Source organism: Caretta caretta, chromosome 11 (assembly GCF_965140235.1).
Source record: "Caretta caretta isolate rCarCar2 chromosome 11, rCarCar1.hap1, whole genome shotgun sequence".
Taxonomy (NCBI): domain Eukaryota; kingdom Metazoa; phylum Chordata; order Testudines; family Cheloniidae; genus Caretta; species Caretta caretta.
The window spans coordinates 2,852,808-2,877,236 of record NC_134216.1 but is presented as its reverse complement, the minus strand read 5'-3'; the positions used below and the strand labels follow the sequence as shown (position 1 = coordinate 2,877,236).

The following is a 24,429-nucleotide window of genomic DNA, read 5'->3' as shown; positions in this document are numbered from 1 at the left end:
GCAGCCTGCACCTCCAAGGGGGAAGGGGAGTGGGTCTGATTTAGGGGGAGCCCAGAGGGGTCCCTGCTTCCCTGCCCCAGCAGGGCTGTGGGTCCAATCCAAAGCCCAGTGCTTCGGATCAGGCCCTATGTCCTCAGCCCCTTCAAGGGTGTGGGCGCTCCCCCAGGAGCAAGGAGCAGCCCTCATCGATTGGGGGCCTCCACTTCCCACCTGCCCCCCCAGGGCTGCCCTGCCCCCCACCCTGGGAGTAGAGGGGGCTGGAGAGGGCTGGCAGGTGGGTCCCAGCTGTTCGGGGCTGGGCCCTGAGATCTGCCCCCAGGGCCTGCAGGGCAAAGCCAGACACAAGGGGACACGTGGGCAGGGGCCAGGCCAAGGTGCCAAGACCCGACCCCCCCGCCGCCAGCCCCTTACCTCTCCTGCAGTGCTAGCTTGGCACGGCAGCCTGGAGACGGCAGCCTGGAGACGGCTGGTACCTGTGCAAAGTGCTCTCCTGCCGGAGACGGAGACGGGGCGACCTTTGTCCCCTCCTTCGCCTGGGCCTGCGTTCGCCATATAAGGGCAGGAGCCTGGGGAGGGACACGCAGGCGAGCCAAGGTCCCAGGGTCCCTTGGGAGCTGCCCACTGCCGTCCTGGCACCGTTACTCCCTGTTTATTGCCCGGCATGTGGCATCGTTATCTCGTCACAGATCTGTCCCCGGGGCCCCACCCTGCCTCAGCCCTGCAGCAGGAGGCACCTGGAACAGAGCGTGGGTCGGGTTCCTGCGGTCTGAAGCCGAATCTGGCAGCGCTGGGAATCAGCAGGGACCCGGCGGGGTGTCGTGGGCAGAGAGGCACCGGGGAGAGCAGGCCCAGAGCACTCCGCCCGCAGCAGAGTCCCCGGTTTGGCCGCGCCACAGGCCACCGGACGGCAGGGACACGCCGCTCTGAACGCGCTGGGCCCACCCAGGTAGATGACACCCCACCCGCCACCGAGGACTCTGGGTACAGTGCGCCCACCTGCCGCCAGGCATTCTGGGTACAGTGCATCCCACACACCACCAAGCATTCTGGGTGTGCCGGGTCGAGCGCACCTGCCTGCCATAAACATGCCAGGCACCTGCAGGCCGAAGCGCCGCAGAGCCAAGCGGTGAAGCTCCCTGCAGGAGCAGAAGCATCCCCCACACCGCTGAGTTCTGCATCCCACTGAGCAGAGCCCTGGGGCCAGAGGCCGTCCCAGCCTGCTGCTGGGGTCTGGGGAAATTCCCGGTCAGAGCCGCAGGAACCAGTCCCTGAAGGGTTTGCAGGCTGCGCTGACTGGACGCTCCATGCCCCAGTGCAAAGAACGCTGCCGTTTCCTGCGCCGGGCGATGCGGAGTCTCAGCCCAAGCTGCCGAGCTCCGATCCGGATCTGAACTGCCCTAGAATTTGGGATGGAGTGGGGCCTAGTCATTGCAGCTCCTCTGCAGCAGGAGACTTGATTCAGTGAAACCGGGCCTTCCCTACACCCCCCCAGAGGCCTGTGCCCCCCCCCCCAACCCCTGAATTTCCCCAACGCCCCCACAGTGGTCAACTAGTTACCAATAGTTCTTGCCAGTTTAGTCACTGGTTGGAAATTTGAACTGAAACTGACACATTAATACGCACTTTAAAAGCAGATATGAAGTACGATAAAACTTCAAAAACAGACTCCAACGAGAGACTGCTGAATTGGAATTAATTTGCAAATTGGATACAATTAACTTAGGCTTGAATAGAGACTGGGAACGGTTGAGTCATTATAAAAAGTAACCTATTTCCCCTTGTTTATTATTTCCCTTCCCCCCCCCACACACACTGTTCGTCAGACGTTCTTGTTAAACCCTGGATTTGTGCTGGAAATGGCCCACCTTGATTATCATACACATTGTAAGGAGAGTGATCACTTTAGATAAGCTATTACCAGCAGGAGAGTAGGGTGGGGGGAGAGAAAACCTTTTGTAGTGATAAACACCCATTTTTTCATGGTTTGTGTGTATAAAAACATCTTCTATATTTTCCACGGTATGCATCCGATGAAGTGAGCTGTAGCTCACGAAAGCTCAGGCTCAAATAAATTGGTTAGTCTCTAAGGTGCCACAAGTCCTCCTTTTCTTTTTGATAAAATACTTGTACCTGGAAAAGTATAACAGGTTTGAAAAGTCTGAACAAAGACTAGCCTCCTCACACAGCTCTTGTTTTTGCTGACCATATCGGCGCATTGGGATCCGCGATGTTGGCCAACCTTATAATTGAGAATGATGATTTGTAAGCAAGGTGTGAATGAGCTGTCCCCTGACAGCTAGTGATGAGCCAGGGGGCGGGGGAAAGGCTTCAGGACCAGGCTGTATTTACATGAGCTCGCCTACTCTGCCCAGGTATCCAGCAGACAGAGCTGTGTTGCCCAAGTGATCGATTTTCGCAGGTGTTGAGTTTCTGTACTAAACATTTTTATTATATTATCATTAATTTTTACATAAAACATAAGAACGGCCATACTGGGTCTGACCAATGGTCCATCTAGCCCAGTACCTTTGTCTTCTGACAGTGGCCAATGCCAAGTGCTTCAAAGGGAAGTAACAGAACAGGGTAATTATTGAGTGATCTATCCCCCTGTTGTCCACTCCCAGCTTTGGGCATACAGAGGCTCTCAGAGCACGGTGTTGCATCCCTGCCCACCCTGGCTAACAACCATTGATGGACCTGTCCTCCATGTGATTATCTAGTTCTTTTTTTTAATCCTGTTCTAGTTTTGGCCTTCACAACATCCTCTGGCAAGGAGTTCCACAGGTTAACTGTGTGTTGTGTGAAGCAGTACTTCCTTTTGTTTGTTTTCAACCTGCTGCCTATTAATGTCATTGGGTGATCCCTAGTTCTTGTGTTATGTGAGGGAGCGTTTCACTTTCTCCTCACCAGTCAAGATTTTATAGACCCCTTTGTCGTCTCTTTTCCAAACTGGAAAGTCCCCCAGTCTTTTTAATCTCTCCTCATATGGAAGCTGTTCCATATCCCTAATCATTTTAGCTGCCTTTCTCTGTGCCTTTTCCAACTTCAATAGCTCTTTTTTGAGATGGGGCGATCAGGACTGCACGCAGTATTCAAGCTGCGAGCATACCATGGATTTATAGAGTAAAAGTGGAGGAGCTTGGTTTGCCAGACCGATCAGCAAAGTCAATGCTGACAAATGCTGTGAAAAGGCTGCAAAACACCAATCCTCGGGACTGCAGGGACATGCAGAAAGCCTTATAAGCCAGTCACTGTCAAAGCCAATTTTAGAAATACTTTACAAGGCTGGTGACACACCCCCGTTTATTCAAACAAACATGGCTGTCACATCATCCTTTCTCTTTAAGCAAGAGATACCACACACTACAAACTGGAGGCCAATGTTAAGTGCATGGTCATTTGTTAATCTGGAAGTTGGACACTGGTTCCGACCAAGACCAGCAGATGCTCACTATCTTTCTGCAAGAAACTCAGCTGACTGGCTAGAAGCCAGTTCACGGTGCAACAGTGAAAGAGTCAGCCGTCGAAAAAGTGAAGACCTCTCTCACCACATTCAGAGAATGTGCATACGTGTCTGATGAATGCACCGATGCAAATGGCTGTCAAATGTTAAGTCACTGCCTATGTTATCTTGTTGTCAGGGGTCGGCCAGTAGATGAATTTCTAGATGTTCAGGTTATAGAAGACACATCGGCTGCACCTCTGACAAGCCACGTCTTAGAAGAGTTAAATGCTTCTCAATTGAACCCCAAACAGATGGCTGCTTGTGCATTTGATGGAGCTGCAAACGTCTCTGGAAGACATAGTGGAGTACAAGCTTCGCTCAGAGAAAAGTGTAACTCTGATCTCTCCCCTACACACCGCAGGGGCCATCTGCTCCAACTAGCGCTAGGACGAGCTGCAGAATCTTCAAAAGGCATTTCAGAAGCTATCAATTGAATGTCTTCATTACACTCTTTTTCAGTCGGAATCCAAAAGGACTCAAGGTCTTGGAAAATATAGAAGATGCACTGGGACTGAAGTTCAAATTAGTCCAACCTGGGAAAACCCGCTGGCTTTCTCATGAGCGATTCTTGACTGTTGTCTTAAAATGACTGCAACCATTATTATTGGCTTTGGAAAGTATCTACCGAGATGGGATGGATCTGAGTAGTGGATGGTGGATTACTTTTGCTCCTACGTTCAGAGAAGACTATGGCCATTCTCTCTCTTGTAAGTCTACTGTTGAAACCACTTGGTTTCATTCAGGCATCTGCTACAACAGTAGTAGATCTCTGTCCAGCAATGGAAGCCACACTTGGATCAATCAGAGATCCATTGAAAACGTACTGGAAGAAGCAAAGACTTCAGTTCAGACGTTGACTAATTAGGACACTTATATTAACTCCTTAAATGAAGAAGACAAGAAGTGTTGTTAAGGCAGCTGAAAAAGTAAAGTACATGGACTTGATTCTTACATCTCTAGAACAACTTCTGGATTCCATCAACCTCTACGTAGCTTTTACAGCTGCCTGTCTTATAAAACACCGACAGTTGAGTGGAGTGAGGCTCTCCCCGCAATGGGGTTGCCACGGGACCAGGACAGAACAGAGAATTTGAACACACAGTGGAATATCATACGATGGACGAATGTAGATTTGACTTCAACTTCTTCTTTGTCATCACTAATGGTTTGACCCAATTTTTGTGCTCTGTTTCCTGGGATGAAGGAAGTAGGAATTCATCTCTTGCTACTCCCGGTCACAGCAGCTACAGCCGAGCGTTCTTTTCCCTCGTTGGATAGAATTTTGGGTTCCGAAAGAAGTCGCCTTCTGCCTGATCATGAGCATGTCATGAAGGACTGGAAGCACCTGACACATGAGAAGCTACCAAAAATGAATGCACTGCGTTCAAGAAATTCATTAACGGAGCTGTGCAAAATTACAAGAAGGGACCAAGAAGGATGTAGGTATAGTGCTTCATAGTAGGCTTGAGTAGCCAACTGTAATTTGTGTGATGATTTACAAACATGAGTTAAATCGAATAAAATGGTTGTGAAACATTTTTCAGTGTTTACTGTGGTGCCCTAGAGCCCACCTTTGCCCTCACGGTCTCACCCCTCATGGGTCCTCCCCCTTCCCCCTGTATTTCTGAACACCCCCCTAATCTGAATTTCTGGGGAAAACACTGCAGTGAAATATTTGCCAGCTTTTCAATCAAACGCTTTGCCTCCCCACCAAGGTTTGGCTGAGTTTGAGATCCTCAGTAGCAACAGTTATAATCAACCGATGCCATGTTTTGTAGAGATCATGAGCACGTTACCAACTGCGGGCTCAGGTATGGCTGCAAAGCTTGAGCCATGGGGTGGAGGAGGAGAAGGTGGTACATCTTCAAGCAGTGGTGGTAGGAGGGGTGCTTGTGCTGGTGGAAGCCGGGGAAGCCCCGGGGCCACCAGGAGCCCTGGGGAGTGAGGGTTGCCCTCACCAGTACAGAATAGATGTAGCAGCATGCACTCCACACAGGGCCTGGCTCCTCTGGGGTGCTCAGTATAGCTGGCAGGGCCTTCCGCCCCTCCCCGTCTGCCATCAGGGTATTTCAGCAGGAGCAACATTATGGCTTCCACATGCATGGGAGGGTTTGGGGGAGGGACAGGACTTTTGGACCCTCTTCTCACCTCCACCACCACTAATGCCTCTGTGTGACGGCAGCCATGTTTTGACCCTGTAACAAATAGATAGGAACTGCTTCTGCCAGGAAAAATTTCAGGGGAGCATAGATGGTCCTCAGTAAGGGAAATAGGAAAATCAAAATACTTCTTTCCTTTCTACGCAGCCCCCCACCCCCCAAGAATAAAATATACCTGCATGGAGACAAACCCATCTGGCTCATCTTTACCCTACAGACTTCAAAATCTCTTTCTGAACAAGCCCTTTCATCTCCAGTGAGATATTACCCCAGGAGCGGGCTGGAATCTACGCTCCCTTTGATCAGAACCTTTCTCAGTCAAGGCACCAGGACAAGGGCGTTGCTGCCGGCTTAGTGGATGAACTGTAATGGTCAGAGATTGCACCAGTATAGAAGTATATTGAAGGCGAACCCTAAGGAAATTAAGAGTTTAAATCATCCTCCACATGTCCCGTGTCCCACTACAATGAATCCAGGCAGGGTCCTTTGGAAGCCAAACACTTTATGCTTCCATCCCACCACACCACTGTCAAGTTTTAGCAAATTAGGACAAGTCAGCACATAAGAACAACCACACGTATCAGTAACTTGCTAATGGTAACAATTCACTACCTCTCCCTGCTACAGGTAGCAAGTCCCTACAGAGAGCAGTTTCACACACCCTATGGTGTAAGAAACTGCTCTCTGGAGGAATTAGCTACATCAGTTAGCAGTTTTTCGCAAATTAGGACAAGTCAGAAAATAAGGACAACCTTATGTTCTTGGTGGTGATGGGGGACTTCAACCACCCACCCAGCAGGGCACAAATTATCCGAGAAGTTCTTGGCATGTATTGGAAACAATTTTTTATTTCACAAGGTGAAGAGGCTGTTCTAAGGGAGAGGCTGGTCTAGATTTGATTTTGACAAATAGGGAGGAACTGGTTGAGATTTTGAAAGTGGAAGGCAGCTTGGGTGAAAGTGATCACGAAATGGTCGCGTTCATGATTCTAAGGAATGGTAGGAGGGAGAACAACAAAACACAGACAATGGATTTCAAGCAGGCAGACTTTAGCAAACTGAGGGAGTTGGTAGATACAATCCCATGGGAAGCAGGTCTAAGGGGAAAAACAACTGAAGGCACCTGGCAGTTTTTCAAAGAGACATTATTAAGGGCGCAAGAGAAAACTATCCCACTGCGTAGGAAAGACAGGAAGTCTGGCCAGAGACCACCCTGGCTTAACCAGGAGATCTTCAATGATCTAAAACTCAAACAAGAGTCCTTCAAAAAGTGGAAACTTGGTCAAATTACAAAGGATGAATATAAACAAATAACGCAAGTATGTAGGGACAAAATTAGAAAGGCCAAGGCACAAAACGAGATCAAACTAGCTGGAGACATAAAGGGTAACAAGAAAACATTCTACAAATACATTAGAAGCAAGAGGAAAATCAAGGACAGGGTAGGCCCTTTACTCAGTGTAGGAGGGGAGTGGTGAAATAATAACAGAAAATGTGGAAATGGCAGAGGTGCTTAATGACTTCTTTGTTTCAGGTTTCAGAGTAGCAGCCGTGTTAGTCTGTATCAGCAAAAAGAACAAGAAGTACTTGTGGCACCTGAGAGACTAACACATTTATTTGGGCATAAGCTTTCTTGGGCTAAAACCCACTTCATCAGATGCATGCAGTGGAAAATACAGTAGGAAAATATATATATGTACACAGAGAACGTGAAACAATGGGGGTTGCCATACCCACTGTAATGAGAGTGATCAGTTAAGGTGAGCTATTATCATCAGGAGAAAAAAAACCTTTTGTAGTGTGTGACATTATTGACATAAGCTGGGACCGTATAGATCATTGTTGCAACCAAGGTCCTGTAGTGGCACCAAATCTTGTATAAAGGGGGTCAAATGAGGTGTCCCAGACAAGGTTATGGTTTGCTGGTTATGATTATGCTGTCTTTGGGACACAGAAAGAGACCACACGGCAAGAGACTATACAAAGCTGCTGCAGCTCCTCCATCTTGTCTTCAGTCCTGCTTCTGACCTCTGGAGGGACTTGGCTACCCTGACGCTTTGAACCAAGGAGTGAAGGACCCATCCCAGCTGGGGATGTTCTCCAGAGACTTGATTTGAACCTGCCGTTTATTCCATCCCTGCTGCAAGCCTGAACCAAGAACTTGGCCATCACTGTATGTCATTGATTCCATTTCACCAATTCTAGCTCCCGTCTGTATCTTTTCCTTTTATGAATAAGCCTTTAGATTTTAGATGCTAAAGGATTGGCAATAGTGTGATTTGTGGGTAAGATCTGACTTGTACATTGACCTGGGTCTGGGGCTTGGTCCTTTGGGATCGAGAGAACCTTTGTTCTTTTACTGGGGTATTGGTTTTCATAACCGTCTGTCCCCATAACAAATGGCAGTGGTGGGGATACTGGGAAACTGGAGTGTCTGAGGGAATTGCTGGTGTGACTTGTGGTTAGCCAGGGGGGTAAAACCAAAGTCTTCTCTGTCTGGCTGGTTTGGTTTGCCTTGGTGTGCACAGAAACCCCAGCCTGGGGCTATAACTGCCCTGCTTGAAGCAATTTGTCCTGAATTGGCACTCTCAGTTGGGTCCCGCCAGAACCAGCATCGTTACAGTGGCGTAGTTGTGCTTGGATCCACAGAACCAGGTCAATTAAGCTTTGGGTCAGAACCCCACACTATCCAAATTTGAATTTTGGTATTGAGAGTTTGGTTGGTTAAAGAGAAGTTGCAATGGGTGAGCAAAGAGCATATGAGGGCCTTGGCAAAAAAGCCCTGGAAGATTTGTGTTCAGAAAAGCGGATAAGCTTTGGAAAGAAAGCTACAAATCAAGAACTGCGAGATCTGTAAATGGCCAGTGATCAGGAGGCAGGAGCACAGCCCTTACCTGAGGATACAGAAGCTGCAGATGCAATTGGAATGCAAAAGGCAGCAAACAAATGGCAACTTGGGCATGAACAGAAACTAGCAGAAATTCGATGGCTGGGAAAGCAAAGGATCGCTGCTAAGGAGAGGGTTCACCAGCTGCGACAAGAAACTGCCAGAATTCAGCTCAAAGTCAAAAAAGCAATTGAGAAACTGTATCCTCTTGAAATTTCAGTTTGTAACAACGTTGGTACGTTATATAGCTCTGACCAGCGGGAGGGGGACGCTAACCTGGTGGGAAATAGCTGTTTGTCTGTGCAAAAAAGCAGTTTGTCTGTGAATGAAGTTTCTGAATGTCTGTCTAATGTCTCAGAAGTGAACCTGGAATTAGATCAAGAACAGAAAGAACTCATTGGTCAGGAGCTGATTAAAGTGGATGGTCAGGTTAAAGCCCTAACTGAGGAAGGAAAGGGTAGATTTTTGATGGGTGATGGATTTTTGGCTAGTACAGCTTGTGAAAGTGAACCTGAAAAGGGTAACTGATTTACTGGAAGTAGCTCAGGGTAGAGAGAAGAGCAGCAGTTTGTCTGTGGGGAGTGGCAAGGTGCTTGGTAAGGAAAGTCTGGATGAGCCTAGGCAGCCTTGTGAGCTGATGGCTGTGTCTAGTCAGCAGGGTGGGAAGGCGAGGAGAGTGGAAGATGAGTGTCCCTGGACCTTACCTGTTAGCTGGGTGGAGAATTGTGACAGTGAAGGAAACGTGCCTGTGTCTGTCAGGGGTATTGACTTGCCTGTGGAGGGAGCTACCCTGATCTCCAGGCAGTTATCTGTGACCAGCCTTGTGTGCTGGGACCAGGGGAATGAGATCCCAAGCTGTGTGTCTGGTAAAGGAGAAAGTGTGTCCGGCTCTTCTTTGTCTGTGGAGCAGACAGAAGGGGCCTTTCAGCCTGTGATGGTTGAGGGTCGTGCAGTTGTCTCAGAGCTGGTTCTGGATTCAACTAAAGCCCAGGAAGGGAATGGTCCGAAGTTTGTGTCTGCTCGGGAGAATGGCCCTGTAACTAGGTCGCATCCAGTTAGTGTCTATGTAAAATCCCCGAGACCAGACAATTCTGGTGCTTGTATTTTGCCTGTTGCTAGTGTGTTGTTGGGAAAGGGTGTAGCAACTCTGTCTGATCTGGGTGATACCCTAGCCAGGGCACAAGGAGAGCAGAAAGGTGATTTGATTGTGTTACCTACTGAGGGTGTGGAAACCTGAAGCAAGAAGGAAAAGATTCCTGAGCTTGTGTGTGGCAAAGGGAAGGAGAATGCTTCTGACCTTTTATCTAGGAAGTCTGTGAGCTTGCCTAAAAGGGGATTGTGTAGGAATCCGCTGGATGGGCCAGAGGTAATTCTGGATGTCAGAAGAAAAGAAGTACTTGTGGCACCTTAGAGACTAAACAATTTATTTGAACATAAGCTTTCGTGAGCTACAGCTCATAAATTGGTTAGTCTCTAAGGTGCCACAAGTCCTCCTTTTCTTTTTGCGAATACAGACTAACACGGCTGCTACTCTGAAATCTCTCGAGAATGCAGGGGATGGCAGATAAACTCTCATCTCTAGACACTTTGGATATAACTTGTAGTCTCTCAGTGAACTTAACATCTAATTCCATGTGGAAGCCGAGGTTGGTAAGGGAAGGACAACAGAACTTTGAGTCTGGCTTGTCAGTGAAAATGGATGGTATCTCTTTAAGACAGAGTCCAGCCTTGGAATCCAGCAGTTAAGGATCTGAAAACTGGTGAACTGGCACCTGTCTGTGGTAATGCAAATTACTTGGCTGTCAGGGAGAAGAAGGACTATGCATCCGATGAAGTGAGCTGTAGCTCTCGAAAGCTTACACTCAAATAAATTGGTTAGTCTCTAAGATGCCACAAGTCCTCCTTTTCTTTTTGCAAATACAGACTAACACGGCTGCTCCTCTGAAACTTGCTAATAGCTGTTAGCACAGAGAGCACACCCAATCAGCCAGTGAATTCTGTTAAGCAAGAGAAATCAGGGTTTGATCCTTCAGGACAAGGAGGAAAAAGAGAACTTAATTTTGCAAAGGGAAGCCACAGGCTAACCCTAAAATGCCAAAACCCCAATGGTATTGAGCCGAAGGTGTGGCATGACAAACATGACTGGAGATGGACACTTGCAAAGGATTTGTTGTTATTGCTCATGGTAATTTTTGTGACTAATGTGTTGCTGTTACCAAAAACTGTAAAAATGTACAATGTGCCTAATCTTTTGGGAAAGCCCTTGGACATGGTAAAAGGAATACGTGAGAACTCACTTTATGCTAAAAGGCCTTGTTATACTGACGTTTCACAGTTAATGCCTGTAAACAGTCTTGGAACTTTTCACAGGGGAAAAGACGTTCCAGACACGATGTTCTGTACGAAAAGGGAAACTGAGACACGCTACCATATTGCTTTCATAGCTAAATGCCAAGATTCCTGTACTATGGACAACATTAATAGCTACATTGACTTGACGTTAATTGGGTTCCAAACATTTGCCAGAGTTTGTATGGATAAAGTAGCTATGTTCTTTAGCTCTTGGCAAGATCACGAGACATACAGGAACCATGGCGCAAAAGCAGATCCAATCCACTATTGTTCTAACCAAGTTTTACCTGGAGTTTGTAAAGAGATTCAATCATGTTATTGAACATGACTTTGATAAACCATTTCTGTTATACACCAATACTTGCTGTAGTAAGACAGAACCAAGGATGCGGAGCTCTTGGGATGCAGTCAGTGATGTTTGTGTCATCCCTTCCTGCATCAATTTTGCGTTGGGGGTGTGACGTTATTGACATAAGCTGGGACCGTATAGATCATTGTTGCAAAGTCCTGTAGTGGCACCAAATCTTGTATAAAGGGAGTCAAATAAGGTGTCTAAGGCACAGTTATGGTTTGCTGGTTAGGATGATGCTGTCTGTATATGTGTATCATTTTTGTAGTTAAAGTTAGGAATATTGGCTCTATGCTGTCTGTATTTCAAACTTATGCTCTGCTTCTGGGGGACACCCCAGACAAGTTGGTGTCAGCTCTGCCTAGCCTGCTGGATGGCCCATTAAGGACCATCAGCTACACAACTGACCCACTGAGAGAAGGCAGACACGCCTGGGGACTCAGCCAGGTGTGCAGGGACCTGCCTAGGGACAGGACTCTGAGGTGTTTCCAGGCCATGGGATGGGCAGCTTGTCTTTGGGACACAGAAAGCAGAGACCACACGGCAAGAGACTATACAAAGCTGCTGCAGCTCCTCCATCTTGTCTTCAGTCCTGCTTCTGACCTCTGGAGGGACTTGGCTACCCTGACGCTTTGAACCAAGGAGTGAAGGACCCATCCCAGCTGGGGATGTTCTCCAGAGACTTGATTTGAACCTGCCGTTTATTCCACCACTGCTGCAAGCCTGAACCAAGGACTTGGCCATCACTGGATGTCACTGATTCCATTTCACCAATTCTAGCTCCCGTCTGTATCTTTTCCTTTTATGAATAAGCCTTTAGATTTTAGATTCTAAAGGATTGGCAACAGCGTGATTTGTGGGTAAGATCTGACTTGTATAGTGACCTGGGTCTGGGGCTTGGTCCTTTGGGATCGAGAGAAGCTTTGTTCTTTTACTGGGGTATTGGTTTTCATAACCACGTGTCCCCATAACAAGTGGCACTGGTGGAAATACTGGGAAACTGGAGTGTCTGAGGGAATTGCTTGTGTGACTTGTGGTTAGCCCGGGGGGTAAAACTAAAGTCCTCTCTGTCTGTCTGGTTTGGTTTGCCTTGGTGTGCACAGAAACCCCAGCCCCGGGCTGTGACTGCCCTGCTTGATGCAGGTTGTCCTGACTTGGCACTCTCCGTTGGGTCCTGCCAGAACCAGCCTCGTTACATAGTGATAATCAGGACGGCCCATTTCCAACAGTAACAGAATGCCACTAGCCATCAGCTTCAGCCCCCAACTAAAATCTCTCCAGCGCATCATCAAGGATCTACAACCTATCCTTAAGGACAACCCATCACTCTCACAGATCTTGGGAGACAGGCCAGTCCTTGCCTACAGACAGCCCCCCAACCTGAAGCAAATACTCATCAGCAACCACACATCACACAACAAAAACACCAACCCAGGAACCAATCCCTGCAACAAACCCCATTACCAACTCTGTCCACATATCTATTCAGGGGACACCATCACAGGGCCTAATCACATCAGCCACACTATCAGAGGCTCGTTCACCTGCACATCCACCAATGTGATCTATGCCATCATGTGCCAGCAACGCCCCTCTGCCATGTACTTTGGTCAAACTGGACAGCCTCTATGTAAAAGAATAAATGGACACTAATCAGATGTCAAGAATTATAACTTTAAAAAACCAGTCGGAGAACACTTCAGTCTCCCTGGTCAGTCGATTACAGACCTAAAAGTCGCAATACTACAACAAAAAGCCTTCAAAAACAGACTCCAGTGAGAAACTGCTGAATTGGAATTAATTTGCAAACTGGACACCATTAAATTGGGCTTGAATAAAGACTGGGAGTGGATGGGTCATTACACAAAGTAAAACTATTTCCCCTTGCTTATTTTTCCCCTCGACTGTTACTCACACCTTCTTGTCAACTGTTGGAAATGGGCCATCCTGATTATCACTACAAAAGGTTTTTTTTCTCCTGCTGGTAATAGCTCACCTTACCTGATCACTCTCATTATAGTGGGTATGGCAACCCCCATTGTTTCATGTTCTCTGTGTATATATACATCTTCCTACTGTATTTTCCACTGCATGCATCCGATAAAGTGGGTTTTAGCCCACAAAAGCTTCTGCTCAAATAAATTTGTTAGTCTCTCAGGTGCCACAAGTCCTCCTCATTCTTTTTTCTTTGTTTCTGTTTTCACCAAGAAGGTTGGTGGCAATTGGATGTCTAACATAGTGAATGGCAGTGAAAATAAGGTCGGATTAGAGGCTAAAATAGGGAAAGAACAAGTTAAAAATTACTTAGACAAATTCGAGGTCTTCAAGTCACCAGGGCCTGACGAAATGCATCCTGGAATACTCAAGGAGCTGACTGAGGAGATACCCGAGCCATTAGCAATTATCTTTGAAAAGTCACAGAAGATGGGAGAGACTCCAGAAGACTGGGAAAGGGCGAATCTAGTGCCCACCTATAAAAAGGGAAATAAGGGCAACTAGGGTGACCAGATGTCCTGATTTTATAGGGACAGTCCCGATTTTTGGGTCTTTTTCTTATATAGGCTCCTATTACCCCCCACCCCCTGTCCCGGTTTTTCACACTTGCTGTCTGGTCACCCTAAGGACAACACAAGGAATTACAGACCTGTCAGCTTAACTTCTGTACCTGGAAAGGTAATGGAGCAAATAATTAAGCAATCAATTTGCAAACACCAAGAAGATAATGTGCTAAGTGACAGTCAGCATGGATTTGTCAAAAACAAATCATGTCAAACCAACCTGAGAGCTTTCTTTGACAGGGTAACAAGCCTTGTGGATGCAGGGAAGCGGTAGATGTGGCATATCTTGACTTCAGTAAAGCCTTTGATACTGTCTTGCGTGATCTTCTCTTAAACAAACTAAAGAAATGCAAACTTGATGAAGCTATAATAAGGTAGGTGCAAAACTGGTTGGAAAACTGTCCCCAGAGAGTAGTTATTAGTGGTTCACAGTCAAGCTGGAAGGGTATAACGAGTAGGGTCCCGCAGGGATCAGTTCTGGGTCCGGTTCTGTTCAATATCTTCATCAGTGATTTAGATAATGGCATGGAGAGTACACTTATAAAGTTTGCGGATGATACCAAGCTGGGAGAGGTTGCAAGTGCTTTGGAGGATAGGATTAAAATTCAAAATGATCTGGACAAACTGGAGAAATGGTCTGAAGTCAATAGGATGAAATTCAATAAGGACAAATGCAAAGTCCTCCACTTAGGAAGGAGCAATCAGTTGTACATATACAAAATGGGAGCCTAGGAAGGAGAACTGCGGAAAGGGATCTTGGGGTCATAGTGGATCACAAGCTAAATATGAGTCAACAATGTAATGCTGTTGCAAAAAAAGCAAACATCATTCTGGGCTGTATTAGCAGGAGTGTTGTAAGGAAGACATGAGAAGTAATTATTCTGGTCTACTCCATGCTGATTAGGCCTCAGCTGGAGTATTGTGTCTGGGTGTCACATTTCAGGAAAGACATGGACAAAATTGGAGAAAGTCCAGAGAAGAGCAACAAAAATGATGAAAGGTCTAGAAAACATGGCCTCTGAGGGAAGACTGAAAAAATTGGGTTTGTTTAGTCTGGAGAAGAGAAGACGGAGAGGGGACATGAGAACAGTTTTCAAGCACATAAAAGGTTGTTACAAGGAGGAGGGAGAGAAATTGTTCTTCTTAACCTCTGAGGATAGGACCAGCAGCAAAGGGCTTCAATTGCAGCCAGGGCGGTTTAGGTTGGACATGAGGAAAACCGTCCTAACTGTCAGGGGGGTGAAGCCCTGGAATAAATTGTCCAGGGAGGTTGTGGAATCTGCATCATTGAGGATTTTTAAGAGCAGGTTGGACACACACCTGTCAGGGATGGTCTAGATAATACTTAGTCCTGCTGTGAGTGCAGGGGACAAACTGTTATCTGTAGGAATTTGCTACATCAGATAGCAGGTTTCTTACAATCCATTGCGTATCAGTAACTGCTACCTGCCGCACATTCCTACAGGGAGCAGTTTCCTATACTACAATTGGCTGGGTTGAGGCCTTGGTCTTTGGACACAGGTGTGGCAGGGACCTGCCGTTCTAACCTCGTCCCACCCTTTGACAGCCCAAGGGCAGGTCAGTATGGCCAGCCCCGTTTTCCTGTGGGGACTCAGCCCAGACCCCCACTGGGGCAGGGGCAGAGAAGGGACCAGAAGCCCCCAGAGCTGCAATGGTGGGGACAGACGGAGGTGAGCTGTTGATCCTGGTCTCTCAGGTCTGGGCACTGTCATAGCTGGAATTAAAGTCTCCCTGATCGATCATTCTTTAGCACCTGCTGCCTGGTAAAGATCACTGGCCTGGTAAATATTTACCCAGCTGATGGGAAGCAAAACCAAAAGAATCCTTGAGAGCTTTCTCTGGAGTCTCACTTTTTGTCCCCATCACCCGAGGGAGCAGCGTGACTCACCCTCCCCTCTCCTGGGACGAAACTCCTGTGGGTGTTAACTCCGGTGGGAGTGAGCTAGTGAGCCCAGGGCCCCCAGTGTCCTGCCCACATGTGGCAAACCTGGGTCTGTCTTTGCAGCCCGTTGGCATGTCTTGGCTGGTCCTGAAGCCAAAGCCTTGGCTTACGTGCTGCGTTCAGTTTCTGTTGGAGCCAGGGGTGGCCCTTAATGCAGTGACTGCCTAGTTCTTCCGGAGTATTTTACCGCATTGCACATGTATACAAGTCCCTCACCTAGCTCCAAAATGCAGCCACTGCTGGGGGGAGGCACAGCAGCGGTCGAACAGCCATGCTGCATGGCGCTCACCCGTCCGGCGCCGAAATGGCCCCACCTCTTGGGTGGGCCGTGGCAGCTGTTTAACGGGCACAAAGCCAAGCTCTGTGACGGTTTCGGACAGGAAGTGAGAGAGAAGCCCATATCCCAAGGATGCAGAATGGAGTGATCGGAGCCAGGGTCTGGCTGTGCAGAAAGTGACCAGTCCAGACATCCCCCCACGCCCCGCTCCAGCGAGGCCCCCAGCCTGCATTCCCCGAGGGGAGGGGGGGCGGAAAAGTTTGATGGGGGCCATCATCCTGTTTTATTGCTTTACAGCACTGGGGAGTTTCTCCAGCTTATCTTATCTCCTGTGCTGAGCCAGCGTCCCACTCCCGCACACAGACCAATGTCTGCTCCTCCCAGTGGGAAAGCAGAACTGCGGGCCCCAGGCTTGGCCTGCTTTAAAGCTGTCAGAGCCGCGGTGGGAAAGATCCCAGAGCTAATTGTGGGGGGGTCCCCATTATACCCCTCGCTCAGCTGCTGCAGCACCCTGACAGCCAGCAGAGGGAGACCCCGTCCCCAGAGCCGGGCTCCAGGAGCGGCTGTGGGTTCAGGCACCAAGACAGGGATCGGCCTGTGATTCTTCAGGCTGCCAAGGGGGCGGCCGCACCCGAGGGAGCGGCCTGTCCAGCAGGAGTGAGGCCCTTGCCCCGGGGCCGCAAAGAGCCTTGGATGCAGTGAAGGGTCCTCAGGCCAAGCAGCCTGCTTCCCTCCAACCCTGGCACCTCGCCATGGCCTTCTCTGCAGGAAGGAGCCGCTGGTTCCCGGCTCGCTCGCGGCGTTGGAACCCCATGCATGCTCGACGCGCTCAGCCGTGTCACCGGGCGTGTGCGCCCGAAACTGCCCTGGCTTTGCTGCCCAGTGGCAGGGTGGGCCCCTGGTGCCCTGCACGGTTCTGGCACAGGAAGGGGCTCAGTGTCTCCTGGTCCCAGGCTTTGCTCTGGGCACCCATGGGGCTCCCCAAGGTGCTTGCCCAGGGGGATCCCCATGCGGGCGCCCGCGGGGCAGCTGATCTCTGGAGCCGAGAGCAGGATGGACCCGACCCCAGGGACTTGTTGGTGCATGTCCTTGTCCTGCAGAGCCGCGCTTGTCCTGGGGCCTCTGGCGCTGAGGGGCTGGGGATGGTCTGTGCTTCCAGGTTGTGGGTCCCTGGACCAGAGCAAGCTGGGGCCCCTCCCCATCCCTTCTGCCTGCAGTACCCCACACTCTCCCTCGGCGCTCCTGCCGGGGAAATGGGTCAGGGCGCAGGGACTTCCCCCACTCCACCCGCCTGCCCGGCACTCCTGCCAGGGAGCGGGATCGTGGCACGGGGGCTTCCCCTGCTCCCCAGCAGGAGCGCTGGGTGGCCAGAGAGAGTCGGGGTGTGGGGGTGACCATTTTCCCAGGGCCCCCCAATTGGCCAGGGCCCAGGGCATGACTCCGTTGGCCCAGTGGCTGATTCGCCACTGCCTGCTTCTGTGTCTGCTGGGCCGGGAACTCCTGCCTGGCTCTGGCCTCCTTCCCGTAGCTGCCGTAAACCCAGGCAAGAGGCGGTCAGGGTGCGCCAAGCCGGAGCAGGACGTGACCCAGTTCCCCTGGCCCCTTGCCTCTGCGGAGCCGGGGTAATTAACGAAGGAGGGGCGTTTCCTGGGGCGGACCCGAGTATGGAGGTTCTCTCCCTGAATCCCGGAGGCACCCTCTCTGTGGGGAACCCCAGTGGCCCTGCGAGACTGAAAGGGCAGGGGGGTAACTGAGGGCAAAGAGCCTGGCCAGTGGGTGCCGCCCTGGTGGTGATGGGCGGGCACCAGAGAGGGTGACTGTGCCTAGAGCCAGGCCACCTCAGCACAACAGTCGAGGAGGAGCCACCCCAAACGCCCCATGCGATGGAACAAATACCTCAGCCGATGCCCGGTTTGCCCGGTGCCCGGGCAGATTGCAGGCTCAGTTTGCAGCCCCCCGCTGGCCCCTTGCTATTCAACCAGCCCCAGGAATGTTTCGGATGGAATCGGGGTGCCTGGAGCTGTCATGGAAGAACGAGGCTAATCTACACCCTGAGTTCCAAAAACCGAGGGGGTCGGGGGGCATCACATTCAGGCCAGACAAGTGCATCCTCAGGGCAACCGAGGCACGTCCCAGCCCCATTCTCTGAGCTGGCCCCGGCCCTGCCACAGCGGCAGCTCTCCCTGAGATGAAGCCGGCACAGAACTATCTGCTGCAATGATCATGCTGAGCTACAAGAGACCAACTCGCCAGGGCGCTACCGTGCTGGGCAGATGGCTTGGCACCGACCTCAGCAGGATCCCACCTTCGCCAGCATGAAAGTGCCGATCGGGTGAGTCCTGGATCCACAGACAATCACAGTCCCAGTTAAAGTCAGTGGGTGCCAAGCACCTTCCTTCAGACTCAGAGGCAGGAGCAATTAAGCCCTTTTATGGAGTAGAGAGAGCTGCAAACAGTGGGGGTGACCACCCAAAGCACATGGCAGATCAGAGCTGAGTCAGGGGGCTCCAGTGGGGTTTCTCAGGGTGCACAGTCAGGGGGGCTAGGAGACTGGTCTCAGTCTCTGTGGGTTGCAGGCAGGAAGGCTGGCAAAGCAGTCACGAGGGTGACCCTGAGAAGCAGCGGAATGATGGGGCTTCTTGGGCACAGAGCCCATGGGAGGGGCAGGTGTGGGAATTTCTGAGCAAGGGACCTGCATGCTGGACAGGCTTAGGGAAGCAGGACCATGTGCACAAGGTAAAGAACCAGGTCACGCTGAAGAATCTCCCTGCCTCAGAGCATCCGTTTCTCTGCCCAGCAAGTCCCCATGGGCGCACTACTCTGGCCGAGGGGCACCGAGACCAATAAAGAGATGGCACAGTCGGGTGGGCCGCAGGGAAGCCAGCAGTTTGTGTGTCTGCACTGCTTATCCCCCCCCCAGGCTGGGCACAAGCCGGGGGGGTCTCCCCGCACAGTGGAGTCCTTCAGCCCAGCTGGTGGCCTTGCAGGGAAAAGCCCTGGGAGCATTAGAAAGGCTGCAAGGAAGAAATATGGTTTCGTGGTGGCGCACAGATTTGCCAGCCCCTGACACTGGTGGCTGAGTGTCCCTGACCGGGGCTGATGGTACATACAAGCCATATGGAGTGCAAGCTGGTTGAGTCACCTGATCTGCGTCAGCGATGGCCAGAAGCAGGGCTGCAGCAGCATTGTTAGCCCTGTCTCAGTGTTGGCCGTCAGAAAGAACGACATTTGTATCCACCCCGACTCCTGAAGTGGCATGTATCCCATCACGTGACACATGGACCAGGGATCACCCAGTGACATTAACAGGCAGCAGGTTTAATACAAACAGCAGAAATTGACGTGTTGTTCCTTGACTTTAGCAAAACTTTTGACATGGTCTTCCACAGTATTCTTGTCAGTAAGTTAAAGAAGTATGGGCTGGATGAATGGACTATAAGGTGGATAGAAAGCTGGCTAGATCATCGGGCTCAATGGGTAGTGATCAATGGCTCCATGTTTAGTTGGCAGCTGGTATCAAGTGGAGTGCCCCAAGGGTCGGTCCTGGAGCCGGTTTTGTTCAATATCTTCATAAATGATCTGGAGGATGGCATGGATTGCACCCTCAGCAAGTTTGCAGATGACACTAAACTGGGAGGAGAGGTAGATACGCTGGAGGTCAGGGATAGGATACAGAGGGACCTAGACAAATTGGAGGACTGGGCCAAAAGAAATCTGATGAGGTTCAACAAGGACAAGTGCAGAGTCCTGCACTTAGGAAGGAAGAATCCCATGCACCGCTTCAGACTAGGGACCAAATGGCTCGGCAGCAGTTCTGCAGAAAAGGACCTAGGGGTTACAGTGGACGAGAAGCTGGATATGAGTCAGCAGTGTGCCCTTGTTGCCAAGAAGGCCAATGGCATTTTGGGCTGTATAAGTAGGGGCATTGCCAGCAGATCGAGGGACGTGATCGTTCTCCTCTATTCGACATTGGTGAGGCCTCATCTGGAGTACTGTGTCCAGTTTTGGCCCCACACTACAAGAAGGATGTGGAAAAATTGGAAAACGTCCAGCAGAGGGCAACAAAAATGATTCGGGGACTGGAACACATGACTTATGAGGAGAGGCTGAGGGAACTAGGATTGTTTAGTCTGCGGAAGAGAAGAATGAGGGGGGATTTGATAGTTGCTTTCAACTACTTGAAAGGGGGTTCCAAAGAGGATGGCTCTAGACTGTTCTCGGTGGTAGGTGATGACAGAACAAGGAGCAATGGTCTCAAGTTGCAGTGGGGGAGGTTTAGGTTGGATATTAGGAAACACTATTTCACTAGGAGGGTGGTGAAGCACTGGAATGGGTTCCCTAGGGAGGTGGTGGAATCTCCTTCCTTAGAGGTTTTCAAGGTCAGGCTTGACAAAGCCCTGGCTGGGATGATTTAGTTGGGGATTGTTCCTGCTTTGAGCAGGGGGTGGGACTAGATGACCTCCTGGGGTCCCTTCCAACCCTGAGATTCTATGATTCTATAAATTACTTCTTCACAGAGTGCACAGCCAACCTGTGGAACTCACTGCCAGGTGATGGTGTGACGGCCAAAAGTACAACAGGGTTCAAAACAGAACTGGTTATGTGCCTGGAGGACAGGTCCATCAATGGCTATTAGCCAGGATGATCACAGATACAATCCCCTGCTGTGGGGGTCCCTAAAACCTCTCTTTGCCAGATGCTGGGAATTGGATCACTTGACGATTCCCCTGGACTGTTCATTCCCTTTGAAGCACCTGGCATTGGCCACTGTTGGAGACAGGACGCTGGGCTGGATGGACCATTGGCCTGGCCCAGTGTGGCCATTCTGATGTTCTGGGAGGGCCCAGCAGCGACAGGGGGCCTGATGTTTAATGATTCCACAGGCCATGAGCTGAGACCTGACAAAGAGCATGGGGAAGGGGGGATGGAGCACAGGGCCAGGCATTAGCTGGTTTCCCCAAGGACGAAGATTTCAAGCACCGCCGCAGGCCCACGAGGTGTGGCAGGGCCCAGAAGTTGGGAGTGGAAGCCAGGGGTGGCTCATTGCATAGTTACCCTAGTTTGCACCCAGCCTCTGCCCCCCTGGTATGAGCCACAGTCAGAGACAGGCTAGGGACAGGGTGGGCCGTGGGCTGACCCAGTCTGGCTGCACTTATGCCCTCGTGAGGCCAAGTGTTCCACATGGGCACTGACGTTTCTGCAACACAGGGCTGTTGTGATCTGTTTCCTGGGCAGAGCCAGGCTGCTCGGTGTGGGGTCCAGCGACTGCCCCCCAGGTCAGGTGCTTGCAGGAGACACGGGTTAGTCAGCGCCCGGGTCCAACTGGCTGCGCACACCGAGAGTGTCACAGCGCCCCGGCCTCACTGGCTGGCAGGGAAGCGCAGCCCTTAAAGGCACAGTCCTCAATACCCTCCCAGCCAGAACTTGAGACTACAAGGCAACTACAACCCCGCTGACAACACCCAGAGGCTGCCAGCCAACTCCCTGCACGGCTGCCCTGGGACATCGGCTGCTCTGCTGCCAGAAGGCAGCAGGGTGTGTCCTGGGGCTCTGTTGTCTCACCCAGCCATGGCTGGTTCCTGTCCAAGACCCCCTCGGGCATGACTCAGTGTCCCTCATTGCCCACCGGCCTGGGTTTGGAGAGGGTGTCGCCTCTTTCTCTGCAGCCTGTGTCCGGCTGAGTGACACCCTCAGACCCTCGCAGGGCGGTGACTTGGGAATACGACCGCTGTGCCGAATAGCTGGGCCAGACAGCCAGCTGACTGGCCAGGTTTCCGTACGGCTGCTCACGGCCCCGCTGTCTGACAGACACTCAGCCAGCTCCCACGGCTGGAGCAGAACGATGCCATGGCCGGCTGGGTGAATGCTCACACATCATTCACACCGGCGTGGGCACATGCAGCGTCCCATGGGCAGGGCCCCTTCCCCTCTCCTGGGCCCTGACCCTCGCCTCACGCAGCCCAAAGCTGAGCACCACGCCCGTGGCCAGGCTGGAGGCGGGCAGGGCGGGCGCGAGGCCACGTGATGGGGCGCTCCGCAGGGGTGCGCTGCTGGCTCGCCAGCTCCCCAGGGCCTGCTGACGGGGGCAGGGAGCCTGGGCCAGGCCTGGTTTGTGCGTGCTGCAGCGTGGCAGGTGATGGCTGGGGCGGGTGGCAGGCCGGGCCATTCCCCATTATCGGGCCCTTGCTGGTGGCACAGTCCAAGCCTCTTCAAACATTAACCAGCATTTCCTCCCCGGCTCCAGGGCCATTTATGGCCCAGTGCGTAAATGAAGGCACAGAAGTAATTTATAATGTTGACTCTGCTGCAACCTGTGGACTTTCCCATGGCCCCCCAGGTGCCCACGAAGGTGGGGCCCACACGGGCACCCCATGGTGGGGCCCACGCCGCTCTTGCCCTAATGCAGGGCTCAGGGTGGGCCCGGGTATCTCTGCCCACTAGGCCTATGCCGGAAACAGCTCTGCTGTGGGCACACTGGCTCCCTGCCCAGTCAGAGTTTCCAGCAGCAGAGCAGACCCCCTCGCCCCCCCTGGGTGTGGGGTACAGGGTGCCCCCTTAGCCTGGGACCCCCCAGCCCGGCTCTTCCAGTCCCTGTGAATGGGCACACAGAGGCCGTTGGCTAGCTTGATGCTGTGCCTGGGGACAGGGTTTGAATACCAGGCCCGAGACCTTGCACAGGGCTCTGTATCACTGAGGAGCCAGGACGCCAGGGGGATGGGCTCATGGCGGCTGGTGTTGCTGGGCAGGTGGCTGCACCCGCTGGAGCTTTCTCTGAGTGGGCGGCTCCATCCCTGGCTAGAACGAGTGGCACTGACTGTGCCAGGCACCCGCCTGGTGCTCATGGCAGAGCCGTGCCCGTGCCCCATGAAGGACACTGGGCCCGGAAGGCACACTGGCGTCGCTGCCTGCGATGTGGGTGACACCAGCTGCAGGCCCAGCAACCGCTGTTGTTTCGCGGGAGGCCAGCGGACTGGGCGGGGGGGGGGGGCGCGGGGAGGCTCTCACACCCCAGATCTGCAAGTTTCCCGGCTCCCTCCCGCTGCAAGAGACAAACTCGCTGTCTTTGCCAGGCGGGCCCTGCCCCACGGTGTCCTGTCCTCTCACTCAGCTTCCCTCACCAGCTGAGCCGGCGGCCCCCCGGCGCTCTGTCCCATCGCCCCCGTGGACACAGGCCTGGCACAAGCCCCTCGGCTACAGTAACAGAGACACGCCAGCCTTTGCCGACGGCTGCTCCCAATCGCCCAGCCCCGGCCGCCTCTGCGGCAGGCTCGACCCGGGTTTGCCCACCCCACTCAGCAGCTGGCAGCCCCCCCTTACCTGGCGCCGAGTAGCTGGGGGAGGGTCAGCTTTATTGCCCCAAGGTTTGTTCAGGGTCTCTCGGCTGGTGCGGGTTGTTGCTCTGCCCAGGGCTTGGCGAGCCAAGGCCAGGCGAGGGAGGGGTCCCTGCCCGGCAGCCTGGTGATAGAGTAGCCCGGCCCCCTCCCTCCTCCGGCCCGCTAATGAGCTGAACTCCAGCAATTAGTCCACCAAAGTGTGGGGGGGGGAGCAAAACATGGCCAGGGACGACAGGCAGCTCATTCATGAGGGAGTGGGACAAGCCAACCCCAGCAATGGGGCCGGAAGATGCCAGGGGAGTGAGCTCAGAGCCCTGGGCTGGCAGCGAGTCGGCCGAGCCAGCACGGGGCAGAGCAGGTGCCCATGGGAGGGGGCTCGGGCTCGGGTGAACCTGTCACCAGCCTCCCCCCGTCCAGGTCACCTATTGGCCGTGCCCCCAGCGATGCCCCCCCAATCCTGGGTCTGAGCAGGAGCATTGTGTGGGGTGTGCGGGCAGAGGCTGGGCAATGTTGGGGGGGGTCGTCCCATATGGGGCGGAAGGGCACGAGGCTGGCGAACAGTGCGTGAGGGACTAGCGCGGGCAGAGGGGGGGCTGCTGATGCCTTGCCCAGGGCCAGCCCCGTGGGTCTGTCACGCGGGCAGGGCTGCTGGCACTTGCAGGCACTGTGCCAAGCGGGTTGGAGGCAGTCAGGGGGCAGGAGGGCAAGACAAGAGAGACCAGCCGGGCTGCAGCAAGGGGGATACTGGGAACGAGCTGCCAGCTCGCGGGGAGTTCGGGGTCCCCGGGTGGGCGTGGGACCCCCGGCACAGGCGGTTGCTAAGCCCAGGCTTGCTCGGTCCTGCCTTGGTGCAAGGGGCTGGACGTGGTGAGGTCCCATCCAGCCCGGCAGTGCAATGCACAACAAGCCAGCAGCGGGGGCACAGGCCGAGCCCCCGACATGGGACCGACACTCAGACACGCCAGGGGCTGAATTCCCCAGCTGAGTGGATCCCCCGCTGAGGCCATCCCCCCCCCCCCAACTCACAATTAATTGGTCTCAAACCT

General features: G+C 52.3%; 1 protein-coding gene across 2 annotated transcripts in view; it reads right to left on the bottom strand.

Annotated features, from left to right (window-relative positions):
* The window catches only part of VIL1 (villin 1), a 42,100-nt gene extending 18,550 nt beyond the window's left edge, over positions 1 to 23,550 (bottom strand). The window contains exons 1-2 of one of the 2 annotated variants that reach the window (XM_048868692.2): positions 23,367 to 23,550; positions 412 to 566 (exon numbers count right to left, since the gene is read on the bottom strand). In XM_048868692.2, the coding sequence (XP_048724649.1) occupies positions 412 to 552 (141 nt within the window). In that variant the 5' untranslated portion in view covers positions 553 to 566; positions 23,367 to 23,550. The remainder of the gene's footprint in view (positions 1 to 411; positions 567 to 23,366) is intronic. The other variant, XM_048868693.2, reaches the window with a different exon arrangement.
* Positions 23,551 to 24,429: the final 879 nt, after the last annotated feature.